Source organism: Cetorhinus maximus, chromosome 13 (assembly GCF_964194155.1).
Source record: "Cetorhinus maximus chromosome 13, sCetMax3.hap1.1, whole genome shotgun sequence".
Classification (NCBI taxonomy): Eukaryota; Metazoa; Chordata; class Chondrichthyes; order Lamniformes; family Cetorhinidae; genus Cetorhinus; species Cetorhinus maximus.
In genome coordinates, this window is record NC_135891.1 from 107,979,264 (window position 1) to 107,993,493 (window position 14,230).

At 41.1% G+C, this 14,230-nt stretch overlaps 1 protein-coding gene across 3 annotated transcripts in view; it reads left to right on the forward strand.

The window, feature by feature from the left end:
- The window catches only part of LOC144688924 (mesoderm induction early response protein 2-like), a 60,033-nt gene extending 51,644 nt beyond the window's left edge, over positions 1–8,389 (forward strand). For all 3 annotated transcript variants that reach the window (XM_078555959.1, XM_078555960.1, XM_078555961.1), the window contains exons 12-13: positions 2,797–2,927; positions 7,016–8,389. In XM_078555959.1, coding sequence (XP_078412085.1) covers positions 2,797–2,927; positions 7,016–7,485 — 601 coding nt within the window. In that variant the 3' untranslated portion in view covers positions 7,486–8,389. The remainder of the gene's footprint in view (positions 1–2,796; positions 2,928–7,015) is intronic.
- Positions 8,390–14,230: the final 5,841 nt, after the last annotated feature.

Sequence of the window (14,230 nt, forward strand, 5' to 3'; positions counted from 1 at the left end):
CTGCTTTCACATTGAGGATACCATCCATTGTGTTGTGCAGCACTACCATCGTGCTTAATGGGATAGATTTTGAACAGATCTGGCATCTCAAGACTGGACATCCATGAAGCGTGTGGGCCAACAGGAGCAGCAGAATTGTATTCGAACACAGTCTGTTACCTCATGGCCCGGCATATCCCCCACTCTACCATTACCATCAAGCCAGGGGATCAACCCTGGTTCAATGAAGTGTGCAGGAGGGCATGCCAGGAGCAGCACTAGGCATACCTAAAAATGAGGTGTCAACCTGGTGAAGCTATAACACAGGACTACTTGCGTGCCAAACAGCATAAGCAGCAAGTGATAGATAGCACTAAGCGATCCCACGGATCAGATCTAAACTGTACCACATCCAGTTGTGAATGGTGGTAGACAATTAAACAACTCACTGGAAGAGGAGGCTCCACAAATATCCCCATCCTCAATGATGAAGGAGCCCAGTACATCAATACATTTGCTACAATCTACAGCCAGAAGTGACGAGTGGGTGATCCATCTCAGCCTCCTCCGGAGGTCCCCAGCATCGCAGATGCCAGTCGTTAGCCAATTCGATTCACTCCATGTGATATCAAGAAACGGCTGAAGGCACTGGATAGTGCAAAGGCTATGGGCCCTGACAATATTCCAGCAATAGTACTGAAGACTTGTGCTCCAGAACTTGCCGCGCCCCTAGCCAAGCTGTTCCAGTAGAGCTACAACACAGGCATCAACCCAGATATGTGGAAAATTGCTCAGGTATGTCCTGTACACAAAAGGCAGGACAAATCCAATCCGGCCAATTATCGCCCCATCAGTCTACTCTTGATCATCAGTAATGGAAGGGGCCATCAACAGTGCTATCAAGCGGCACTTGCTTAGCAATAACCTGCTCACTGATGCCCAGTTTGGGCTCCGCCAGGGCCACTCAGCTCCTGACCTCATTACAGCCCTAGTTCAAACATGGACAAAAGAGCTGAACTCCTGAGGTGAGGTGAGAGTGACTGTCCTTGACACCAGGACTGCATTTGACCGAGTGTGGCATCAAGGAGCCCTAGCAAAACTGAAGTCAATGGGAATCAGGGGGAAAACTCTCCACTGGTTGGAGTCATACCTAGCATGAAGATGGTTGTGATTGTTGGAGGTCAGTCATCTCAGCTCCAGGACATCACTGCAGGAGTTCGTCAGGGTAGTGTCCTTGACCCAACCATCTTCAGCTGCTTCATCAGTGACCTTCCTTCCATCATAAGGTCAGAAGCGGGGTTGTTCGCTGATGATTGCACAATGTTCAGCACCATTCGTGACCCTCAGATTCTGAAGCAGTCCATGTCCAAATGCAGCATGACCTGGACAATATCCAGGCTTGGGCTGACAAGTGACAAGTAACATTCACACCACACAAGTGCCAGGCAATGACCATCTCCAACAAGAGAGAATCTAACCATTGCCCCTTGACATTCAATGGCATTACCATCACTGAATCCCCTACTATCAACATCCTGGGGGTTACCATTGACCAGAAAATGAACTGGACTACCCATATAAATACTGTGGCTACAAGAGCAGGTCAGAGGCTAGGAATCCTGTGAGGAGCAACTCGCCTCCTGACTCCCCAAAGCCTGTCCACAATCTACACGGCACAAGTCAGGAGTGTGATGGAATACTCCCCACTTGCCTGGATGAGTGCAGCTCCCACAACACTCAGGAAGCTTGACACCATCCTGGACAAAGCAGCCCACTTGATTGGCGCCACATCCACAAACATTCACTCCCTCCACCACCAACACACAGTAGCAGCAGTGCATCTACAAAATGCACTGCAGGAATTCACCAAGGCTCCTTAGACAGCACCTTCCAAACCCATGGCCACTACCATCTAGAAGGATAAGGGCAGCAGACAGATGGGAACACAACCTCCTGGAAGTTCCACCAACCTGATTTGGAAATATATCGCCGTTCCTTCACTGTCACTGGGTCAAAATCTTGGAACTCTCTTCCTAACAGCACGGTGGGTGTACCTACATCACATGGACTGCAACAGTTCAAAAAGGCAGCTCATCACCACCTTCCCAAGGGCAACTAAATGCTGGCCCAGCCAGCAAAGCCCACATCTCTTGAATGAATAATAAAAAAAATTATGAAAGTTGCTGCATTTGTGCACGATGTTCACTCTTAGTGATCAGCTGTCAGAAGGAAAATCATCTGCTGTCAGATTTTCTCAGGGCTGAATTTTGGAGGAAACATTTTGTACATCTCTTGCCAAAAGGAAGGTAATAATGAGTTACAGTTAGACACGGAGTTACATGACAACTTGTCATGCTGCCCAAATGAACTGAAGCCCACGTGTGTCTATAAATTATTTATTACCATTGTATGTCTCCTTGCTAAAGTTTGGCTCATTAATTGTGGCTTCATGGGGCCACATTTTAATGTGTGACAGTTGTAACTTTTAAGGTCTGGGTTTGTATGGCTTGTACCTGTTTAAAACCTAAAAAAAGAGTTGATGTTCCTCTTTTACATTGAGATGTAAATAATTGTTAGAGTGCAGCACGTGTTGGAAATATGAGCAGCAAGAACCACATGGCTGTAATGGAGCCTGTCTGATTTGCCATTGAGCACTCAACCCATTCAAGTACGAGGGAATATCTGCAGTTTGTATGTCTGAAAACTGGAGAGCTGAATTGATAGAAATTATGATTAATCTCTCCATACATTTGTTCCCTTCTTGCTTGGAAATTGCTCTCAAGCAGCACTAACATTTTTTTGTTTCCCTTTGGTAAGAGATTACATGGACCAGGAATTGGACGGTATCGAGGGTGAGAGTTGCAGCCGAGCTCCAAACTCTCCACCCATCTCCTCTACTACCAGTAGACTGGACTCTGAGCAGGATCAACTAGTCCTTCAGAACTCAGGTAATCACTTCTGTTGCCCAGAGACATCATAAATATTTGTAGGTAAAGCTTGTCACCCTGAAACTCTAAAGTGCTTAAGAAAAAAATCTACATTTTTAAAGTGTTTTGACTTTTGCTGTGATTTTTTTTTTCATTCTCCTCTGGTTTAAATGTAATGGCTAAGACTTCCTTGTTGCCACTTTGCACTCGCAATCTGTGATCTGCTGTTCAAATGCAAAATTCTGGCCAGTATCTTGCAATCCAGTTGGATTGGTCTCTTAATCCTATTGGAACTTCCTGTGTGATTTACATAGGGTCCCTGAGCAGGATTAGTGCTGTAGCTTGTGATTTTCCTGCCAGAACATTGGCTGAAGCACTGAGATTATCGTATTTTTACACTACTTTTGTGTTGATCAGCGAGGTAGATATCCCAAATTTAAATTTGCACCTGCCCTTAATGTGATTTCTTTTTCCAAATGGCTCCATGGTCTTTATTGGCAGTGCCTCAAGAAAAGTTACTTCTAATGTAGTTATATGTCCACAGGACACAAGGACACAAGAGATAGGACAGGAGTAGATTATATGGCCTGTCAGGCTTGCTCTGCCATTCAATGCAATCATGGCTGACCTTGGCCTTAACTCCATTTTCCTACCTGCTCTCCATATCCCTTGATTTCCTAAGAGACCAACAATCTGTCTATCCCAGCCTTAAATATAGTCAACGATGGAGCATCCACAACATTCTGGAGTGAGAATTCCAAAGATTCACAATCCTTTGAGTCAAGAAATTTCTCCTCATCTCAGTCCTAAATGATGAACTCCTTATCCTGAGACCCGGGCCCCATATTCTGGATCCCCCAGCCAGAGGAGACAACCTCTCAATGTCTATCCTATCAAGTACCTTCAGAATCTTGTATATTTCAATATAACCTCTTGTTCTTCTGAACTCCAGAGAATATAGGACCAGTTTACTCAGCCCCTCATTAGAGAACAACCCTCTCATTCATCCCAGGGACCAAACTAGTGAGCCTTTGCTATACTGCATCGATGCAAATATATCTATCCTTAAATATGGAGACCAGAACTGCACACAGTACTCCAAGTGTGGTCTCATCAAAGCCCTGTGCAATTGTAGTAAGACTTCTCTATTCCTGTACCACAATCTCTTTGCAATAAAGGCCAACATGCCATTGCCTTCCTAATCGCTTGCTGTACTTGCATGTTAATTTCCTCGCCTTTTAAAAAGTATTCTACTTTTCTATCCTTACGACCAAAGTGAATATTTCACACTTCCCCACATTATACTCCATCTGCCATCTTGTTGCCCGCTCACTTAACCTGGCTGTATCTCTTTGCAGCCTCTCTAGGTTCTCCTCACAGCTTACTTTCTGCCTAGCCTTGTATCGTCAGCAAACTTCGCTACATAACTCTCTCTTTATCTAAGTCATTAATAGTCATTTGGTAATACAGAACTTGAGTATTGCTGAAAAAAGAGATATGTCGAAGCTTTTCGTTTTGCACTCACCAGGACACTGCAGGAATACCAATATAAGGGGAAAGCAGTAATTTAAACTGTATGAGAAGACAGTGCTGATTGGTTGGCAAGTGGACTCTTGATTTGTAGAGGCGTATGTAGGTGCATGCATATTGCGGGATTCCAAATGACTTGTCTGACTTTCACATACAATGCGAATGTCTTGCAGCGTTGTGAGGCCTTAAGACCAACTCAGACATACACACCAGTAAGCCTGACAAAGGGACGGGAATAGACATCCTTACAAAGAGTGATTATATTAATAAAATGTACGCCGTTCTTAATGACGGGTCCAAATTCATATCCATTGGACCATCTGCTCAATATGACCGAACAGCCTTGCTCAAAAGTAAGCTTAAAAAAAACATTTGCTGGACTTCTGTAAGAGCGATGAGCTGCCGCGTGATATATATGACAGGGTCCATCCTCACGACTCGCTGCGTCCGCGTATGTATGGGCTGCCCAAGACACGTGATGTCCCTTTACGCCCCATCTGTGGCCGGTTCTGCACAACATGAATTGGCCAAATGGTTGGGCGAATTGTTACAACTAGTTTTGAGCAAGTTTTCCACATACGGAGCGAAGGATTCCTTCACATTTGCAAAGGCCGTACAGGACCTGCATATCGATAGCCGTGCTCTGTCCATGTGCTCATTTGACATTGCTGGCCTATTCACCAATGTTCCACTTAAGGAAGCCATAGATATTTGTGCTGCTGCACTATATCATGGCGATCTGCACCCACCACCATTGCGTGAATCAGTATTCATTGAACTTATGAACTCGGCAACTTGCGCAGTTGAGTTCAGTTTTAGAGACACCATGTGCACCCAAATAGATGGTGTTGCCATGGGATCCCCTCTAGGCCAAGCTCTCGCAAACATCTTTGTTGGGTTCCATGAGAAACATGCCTTCAATGGAATGACATATAACCTCCTACCCCTCACATATTTCCAATGTGTGGATGACACATTTGCTATATTTAAATCCACAGCTGCATGTAATAATTTCCTTACTTGTCTTAATGGGCTCCATCTTGCACTGAAATTCATTTTTGAAATGGAGCAGTCAAATGAACTCCCCTTCATTGACGTACTAGTTGAGAAATCTTTCAAGGGGTTCTGTACCACAGTCTACTGCAAGCCTACCTTCACTGGTCAATATATACATTGGGATTCTTACAGTTCCACATGCTATAAGATTGACCTTATTGGCAACCTTGTAAATAGGGCCCTAGCCATTTGCTCATCATGCAAGCTTGATGCTGAAACAGGGCACATCAAAGGCATCCTGCGGAATAGTGGCTACCCTGACCAGATCATTTTGTGCTATATATCACACAAACTCAGGAATGGGCCTAAGACCATCACTTTCGACCCTGAAAGTGCCCAGTCTACTTCAGATTACCCTGGAAAGGCAAAGCATCTCAAAATTTGAGCAACAGGTGAAACTAGCTGTTTCATGCTGCTATAATGTGGTAGCAACACGAGTGGTATTCGCCACTAACAGGATGCTGCTGTCAAGCCAAAAAGACGTTCTGCCTATCACACAAAAGAGTAATGTGGTTTATGAATTTCATTGCCGGTGTGATGTTAGGTATGTACGCTATACGTCCAAAGACTGGCGGATCATGTCAAACAACATGTCGCAGCCAATGTTCGCAATGGGCAAGGTACCCAACCAGCCTGTACTTCAAAACTCATAACACAGTGTCCAACATTAGATGTGATTCCACGATTGGACAACGTTTGCTAATAATCCTCAGTGTGCTAAAAATTATGCTGACAACCAATTTAAGATTGTCAGTCGGGCACACAGTGTGGTGCATTTGCATGTACTGGAAGCTACATATATTAATACACAGGGCCCTGTGCTTTGCAGACAGAAAGAACATGTACACACGTTTCGCCTGTTTCAGCTAACCAAATAAGTAACAGCCATTCGCTGACTCATTTCTCAGAGGATTGCCTTGACCAATTAGGGTCAAGCTGCCTGGTTTAAATTTCAAATGATGCTTGGCAGTTGGCTGCCAGTTACAATCAATTGCATTCTCTATGGCAACACCTCTGCCAATCAGAGTCCACTTGCCAACCAATCAGCACTCTCTTCTCAGACAGTATAAATTGTTGTTTTTCCCCTTATATTGGTATTCTTGCGAAGTGTCCTGATGAGTGCAAGTCAGAAAGCTTTGACGTGTCTCTTTTTTCAGCAATAAGTAATTAATATAGATTGTAAATAGCTGGAGGCCTCAGCTCTGATACTTGCGGCAGTCTACTAGTCACGTCTTGCCAACTTGAGAATGCCCCATTCACACCTACTCTTCATTCCCTGTCTATTCACCAATCCTGTATCCATGTTAATATATTGCCCTTAACTCCACGAGTCCTCATCTGTTAACCTTTTTTGTGGCATCTTATTGAGTGCCTTTTGGAAATTTGGGTATATTACATTTACTGGTTCCCTGTTATCTTAAGAATAAATTCCACTGCGTAGATGATCAAATGTGTCATGTCAAGCTATTGATTTTTTAAAAAATACTTATTCCCAAACCCATCCCACACACATTTCGTTACAGAACAGCAAGATGTCGAAATTGCAGTTTGCACCATGAGTGGTAACAGCCAGATGTTTGAGTACTGCAGCCCTCCAGTGAACCGATCTGAAACAAGTTGTTCGCTGGATCCCATCTGTGGCCAAGGAAGAGTTACACCCACGCACGACTGTGATACTGTTACCTTAAGTCAAGCAGAATCTGGGTTTTTCCAGCTGGAACTGGATCAAGTCATTCTGGACAGACCAGCGTTGGAGATGTCCACAAAAAAATTGAAGATGGATTTCTCTCTGCCCAAAACATTCAATCCCGGACTGCCTGATAATCCTGGCAGTGTGGATTTTGAAAACCACACCTCGCACATTGCTCAGGCAAAAATGTCTGTTGCTGTGACGGATTTTGGAAGTATTGATGTTGGAGATGTGAACAGCTTGCTCAGTGCTCACACATTGCACCACCCTGCAACTATTCATTCGGAATCGTTATCTCAGTGAGAGCTAGGCGTCTTACAGAATATTTTATTTATATTTTACTTTAAAAGTTACTGGAAATCTAATTTTTGGCATGACATCAGTGATGTCTTCTATTTATTTACAGTGTGTATTTGTTTCTTGAGAGGAAAGAACCATTTATTTTTGGGCCCAGATACAAGGATAGAATCTATAACCCTCTTTGGATGTTACATGGAGAGGAGGCTTTCCCCACACTTTACAGAGCAACCTTTTCACCTGTTCAGTTTTTGTATTCGTTTTGTCTGTGAAATTGGATTCATAACGATTTCACCAGCAAGTCTCACTCATGGCATTTTATTCTAGTCATAGACATGATCATTTTTTTTATTGTGCACGGTGTTTAAAGTTCAACTCCAGTCATTTCCTGCATCTCTAAGAAGCTAATCAGTGTTCCTTTTGGACAAGGGTGTGTGTGCATTTTGTGTGTGACAGATTTCTAGTTGTATCTTCGATTTAACCAAACCACCTTAACGGTGGAAGAAGCTACTTTCATGACCAAGAAAGAGAAACATGGAATAGCTGAACCTATGAATGGTTTGGGCAAATATGAACTATTCAATTTAAGGAAACCTCATTTTGTATCAACTGTCTATCTGTCCCCTTTTTGGATCCAGCCGCCAGAGGTGAGCCAACCTTGAACCATTTTGAACTGGTACAAAACAATGATCTAGGTGCCAGGAGAGGGCACATATTATCCAATCACTAGAACCAGGGTAGTACTAGGGATTGCTGAAACTGGGTCCCAGGGACTCCATATACCAAAATGTGAGCCGGTTGCTGTGTTGAATTTATGCCACTAGATGATGGTTTGTGGTAAATATTTTGCTGTACATCTAGTGTTAATAAAAGGGTACTGCATGGACCAGAAAGGATTTGTATTTCCATGAACATAAGGGTTGTGGAAGTTTGGAATTTCTTTTACATTAAAGCCTTGCATTAGAGAAGACCTGCCCCCATCCCACCTCCTCCATATAAAAGTACAATTCTTTTTAATAGCTGCTAAACCTCTTAAAATAAGCCAGTATAGGTCACCTAAGTATCCAAGCCATGGTCCAGTTGGAATTCATTCACTAGTATACCCACCTTGCTGCTGGCCAGTTAATTGGCTATTAAGTTAAACATTTAGAACTGCTTCCTTTATCGAAACACGTTTAGTTTGTCACAGACGCTAATCCTGCATATCTGAAGAACTAGACTATCAGTGGTTAAAATTTATACCCATCATTGGGAAATGATGATTGCTTTGTGATTGAAATCCTCTTCCATGAAGTAACGTCGGAGTAGGTTTTTAAATTGTTTAATTGCACTATCCTTTACAGTGTGGTGAAGCAGTTTTCTCTGTACTACAGTTGAGTTGCAGTTTAATTTAGACAGTGACACAACATTGTTTGAGTGGCTGGGGGCTGCAGTAACCTTTGCCTTCCAGCATGTATGTTTAATAAAACAAAACTTCAGTAATCTTGCACTGAAAAGGATCTGTGCACTCAAACATTACTAACTCTTTCATATCACATCACTGTGTTACTTTAAAAACCATCCCTGTTTGTTGGGGAAACAGATTTGCTAACTGCCTCTGCAAGACTGCAATAGACTAACGCACAAAGGATAATACACGTAAAGCCATTTGTGTTACACTATTTTTTAAATGTTGCTGAAAACCTTAGTCATCAGATCACTTGGCCCTCCTCCCTCAACCAAGTTATCATAACCTGCTACACATTTTTTTTCTACATGTTGATCCAATGGTCCCACTGAATGTTAAAAGAACTCTTTAGAAATGCTTGGAATTATTTACTATTCAGTATTTTTAGGCTGTCCATAAGAGTCACTGTGTCATAAGTCATTTTACGTACAACTCAGTAGGTCCCACTTAGTTCTCAAACTGAGAATTTCTCTCTACATGCAGTATTCTTGTATGTCGAGTACTGCATGTCGAGAGACCAATGCCAGATTCTATCTTAGTTCATCTCTGTTTTCATGAGTAAAGATGAAGAGGATGTTTGCAGCTGCATCAAACACCAAGTTCACTGCCTTTAAATTGTGATTGAATCCTGAAGTACTCCAAATTGTACTGTCTGTCATTTGCACCATAATGAACAATTGAGTTACTCCCTCCAAAACATAAGAGCCATTTAGTTCGTAAAGTTTAGATTTTGCGATGAAGTAAAAATTGTATATTTGTGCTGCTATTTTACAGTAGCCTTTATAGTTTTAATTTTTTATATGAATCATCTATTAATTGAAATCTTGGTTTAATACTGAGGAGGTACAAACTTGCATGAAACTCTATATCATGTCTATGCCAGAGTACTTCACAAACTTTCTACAATATTATTGCTCTTGTTCTTGATTGTGTTCCAGAGAACACAAAGTAATTCCAGGACAATTGTTCCCACCTGCAAGCTATGCATTTTGCCATTTATAGCTCCAAGCATAATAAAAACAGAAAATCTGAGAGGATGAATTTGTTGCAGTTATTGCGTAAGAAAATTTCATGTCAGGACCTCTCGGTGTGAATGAGTATTAAAAGCCGTTTTAACAAGAACCTTGGATTCCCCTCATGAGTCCCACTATGTTTATTGGGAAGAGGTCCATAAATTTATAGGGGCACAAATCAAACTAAACCAAAGCTCTGCAGTTAAATTAGAGATGTCCTTTGATCAAATTCTCTTGTAGTAGCGAAAAAGCTGAGATTGTCCATAATGACAAGCAATTTTTGGAGGAAAGTTCTTCAAATGCTCAGTTTTGCTGCAGTTTAATAATATGATTCTTACAGTCACTTCTATGGGCAATGTAATCATCGATGCCATGTTTAAAATACAATAAGTGCAGAATTGGAATGTTCTCAGGGTCATTATTTTTGTTGTAAAGGACAAGCTTGTGCAACTGTTGGAAATGTCCATATTCTAACAACCACTTATTTCAAACAGTATTCTAATGAATTCAAACTTGCACTGTTACTACGTAGGTGAGTAGTGACATCTGATAAAATATGGTGTGGGAATAAGGATGAGGCGAACCAAAAATTCTGAACAGCATTGAACGTTATGCATGTTGCATATCACCAGTGTCCAAATGTACCACTTGCTGGCAAATTGACATTTTAAATGCGCCCCCAGAGCTATTGGAGGGCAGCTTGTGTTTCATGTCTGTTAGGGTGTCTATGCTCTGTCCTGATGAGCAGCATTTGCTGTTAGAACGAAACTTGATACTTTCTGCAGGGCCTGATTTCTCTTTAATTTTTTCTCCCTCTCTTGCCAGCATCTAGATAACGTTCTCTTGATATCTTTGGACTTGAGCTCCTTAAAGAAAGGATCTGGCTTTTCACTTTTTTTTGTGAAGAACGAAGTGACATTAGTTAGAACTGCAGAGTTTCTCGTGTGCGGCCGTTGTATTTTATCACTTGCACAGTATCCCCCTTAGTCTCTTTGGCGTGAAATTCTTCTTTTTAGCCAGAATCTGCAGAATGTCTGCTCTCTCTATTTAACTACTTGATAACAAATCACACGGAGGTGCAGTGTTGAAGTGCGTAATTTCATTAGCAGGTCGTCAATTGCATAGAAAAGCAGACGTTTTCTTTTCTTTTTGTTCCCTCTGCTCATAAGTTTGGGAGTGTTATGTTTCTCGCTTCAAAAGGAGGGAGGAGGAATTTTGTTTCGCCATCCAGAAAGGACCAACTGGGCACACAAACCTGACCATTCTTTAGATTAATGCTTAAAACTGCCAACTGGGAAAAATAATGAACTTCATAAATAGTCCCATTCTGCATGCTTTTCTAATTCACATAATATTTAAAACAGAGTGAAGCCTTGATCTGACTTTGTCACCCACTTTCCCCACTCCTGCTTTAAATTTTATGACATTGTGAGGTTGGTACGGCTCTAAGGAAACTGATCGTATTAAAACCTTAATGCGGTGAAGACTGGACTGTCTGTTCTTATTGCTAGATGATGGTTGTTTTATGTGTCTTCCCATTTGCATTATTTATTCATGCACTCTATGTACACGTTCCTTCTTGAAACCTTTCACCATCGCTTTGTTGCTTCCTCTTATTTTCTACTTGTGTCATGGACTCCCATGTCTGCATTTATTTTAACCCTCTCGTGGTTATGATGACTCCTGGTTTCCCCAAAATTTTGATGAGATTATGATTTTTTTTAATAAAACTTGCTGCAAGATGGCCAAATCGCAAATGTTTTTTTTTGTCCAACTTGATTTATTTTTGGAGGTTGTGGAGTGAAAAGAACAAATAAGAGCAAGGAGTGAACATGCTCGCATCTTAATCACAATGGACCCAGCACAAAGGCGTTTTCATTTGTTGTGAAGATGCGATCATAATTACATCACCACTTAGTCCATAACAGCAGTTAGCTAGCATCAAATCTGATTAACATTTGGGGAACCTTACTACAACTCACAAAGGTCAGCTCCATCAGGCCAGCTGAGGTGCTGAACTGAGTGTGGGAGAAAATGTGTGTTCTTGAGCAATGTTGGGAGATCACAAAAGCTGTATGTATGCACTACTACCCAGGGAATTGGCCAGGCTTGCAAAATATGAAAAAGTTAATACTATTGAGTTAGATTGGCTTAATTGTCTGCAATCCTCGCCAAGTTTGTATTTCTGAAACTTATAATGGACGTTTACAGTTTCCACAAACTTCAAATACTTGTTATGTAAAAAGAAAAATCGACAAATCTATTCATAAAGCTGTAGGTGTTCATGCAATGGTTAGAAGCAGCAATAAGTCACAGTCCATGGTGTATTATATTGAGAGAGAATGAAAACTTTATTCTTGTTCTGTGTAGCATAATCTGAACTAATAACATGTATTTTTGTGAGAATATCCTACAGGAATGTAGAGTTCCATTGCAATATAACCCTATAATGTGGCATTGAAATGATTTCTATGGCACAACAACTGTGTATTTGGGTGGTTGCTGCATCATAGATGCCTTGTTTCTATTACAGTGACTTGATCCTCCTTGTCATTGATGGACTGAATTATAAGATTAGAAGTAAACATATAATGTATATTTGTACATTTTCAGTCGTGTAATTTAACCTGTGCAAGCCATTAGTTATTTGTGACTGACATTTAACCCCTTCACTGGCCTGATGAATATTAATAGACATAACACCAGCCTAAGTGTACCTTGTTCAAACCAAAATTAGTTTTCAGTCAGTGAAGGGGTTGGAGTTCCCTAAATTTAAATAATATTTTTTTATCAGTCACACTTCAGATGGATTAAACAAAAGCTGTGCATCAATTCAGTAGACAAAAACAAGGAAGTTCATACAGTTACAATGGGCATTATGAAGAGCAACCTGCTAGCTTAGTTGCAAAGATCCTACCCTCAGGTGTTGAATCCTAGTGGCTGATGATCCAACTCCCCCTAATTGTTTTGCTTAGGATCTCAAGGTAGAATCAGCCATGGAGGGAACCAGGAATTTGGAGACAGGTGTGTGCAGTTCAAGGTGCTAGAAGGGGATGTGCTTCAGAAAAATATGTGAGGTGTTATTGATATTTTCCTTTCCAAAGCATCTTGGGCTGTTCTTGGATACTGTAGCCAGGAAACCATAGAGAAGTCATGTATGTTACAAAACATGCGGTGCATTGTAAAATGTTGCACTTACTCTATATTTGTACTAATTGAAACAAAAGTGCTGTCTTACAGAAGGAACTAATAATAAGTATGCGTGTTTTGAAAGAAAAATACTGTCCTACTGCTGCTAATGTTTATCAACCTCTGTCATTTTGTCTTGATGTGCAATCCCTTTGCTGTCTTTCCTTAATGCTTCATAATTGGGTGTCATCGAAAACTTGGCTTCACAAGATGAGCAAAAACCAAATCCAAAATTTACTCAATCTTATGATTTTTTTTTGGTTTTACAAAGGAAAACCCGAATATTTTTTGGAAGTTTTGCCAATGTTTCACTCGTACTTTTTATTTTATATATATATATATATATTTATATGTAGAAATTTTCATTATTTTAAATTTCAGGTGTTGGCATAAATCTTTTGACACTTTGCCCAACTCAGCGTAGTTAATTGAACCAAAGACCAGGCTTGAAGTGCAGTTTTTGGGTAGCAATGTATTTAAGCTCATCAGTATGGAAACCAGCTATGTCCCTGTACTACGTGTCATATCCTCCAAATGCAGTGTGATTTGGGATTCCTTTTGTGCCATGGTCATTATGCATATAGTCAAAAGCATATAAAGTATTCAGATGTGCTCTTTGCAGAAGGAGAATGAGATTGAAACATAAAATTATTGCCCAATTTTAAAATTGATCTATGACATGTCCCCTATGACATAGCAAATTGGTCCAATGAGTAACCAAAACAGATCAGGAGGATACCAGGCTTAGCACTCTGTACATACTTAGCTGACCACAAGCAGAGCAGCAGTTGAAGGCTAAGTGCCCCTGGGTTAGGAGACTAAAAGCAATCATGGTTTCTACTTCTGAATTCTATACATTGATCCCTGCTGGAAGTGCAAAGGTTGGGTGAGGACATGATAGAGCCAAACCTCACATGACCAGTATCTTACTCAATACCTAGGCTTAAACATCCTCACTTGAGTGAGGTACCCAGTGGCAATTGGCAATTGTGAAACTATCGAGCAAAAGGGTCAAAACTTCTCATTAGGGTTGGAGGCGATACAGTCCCATCGATTTTTAGTTTTGACTTTTTAAATGCTAATTTTTCTGAGACAACCATGT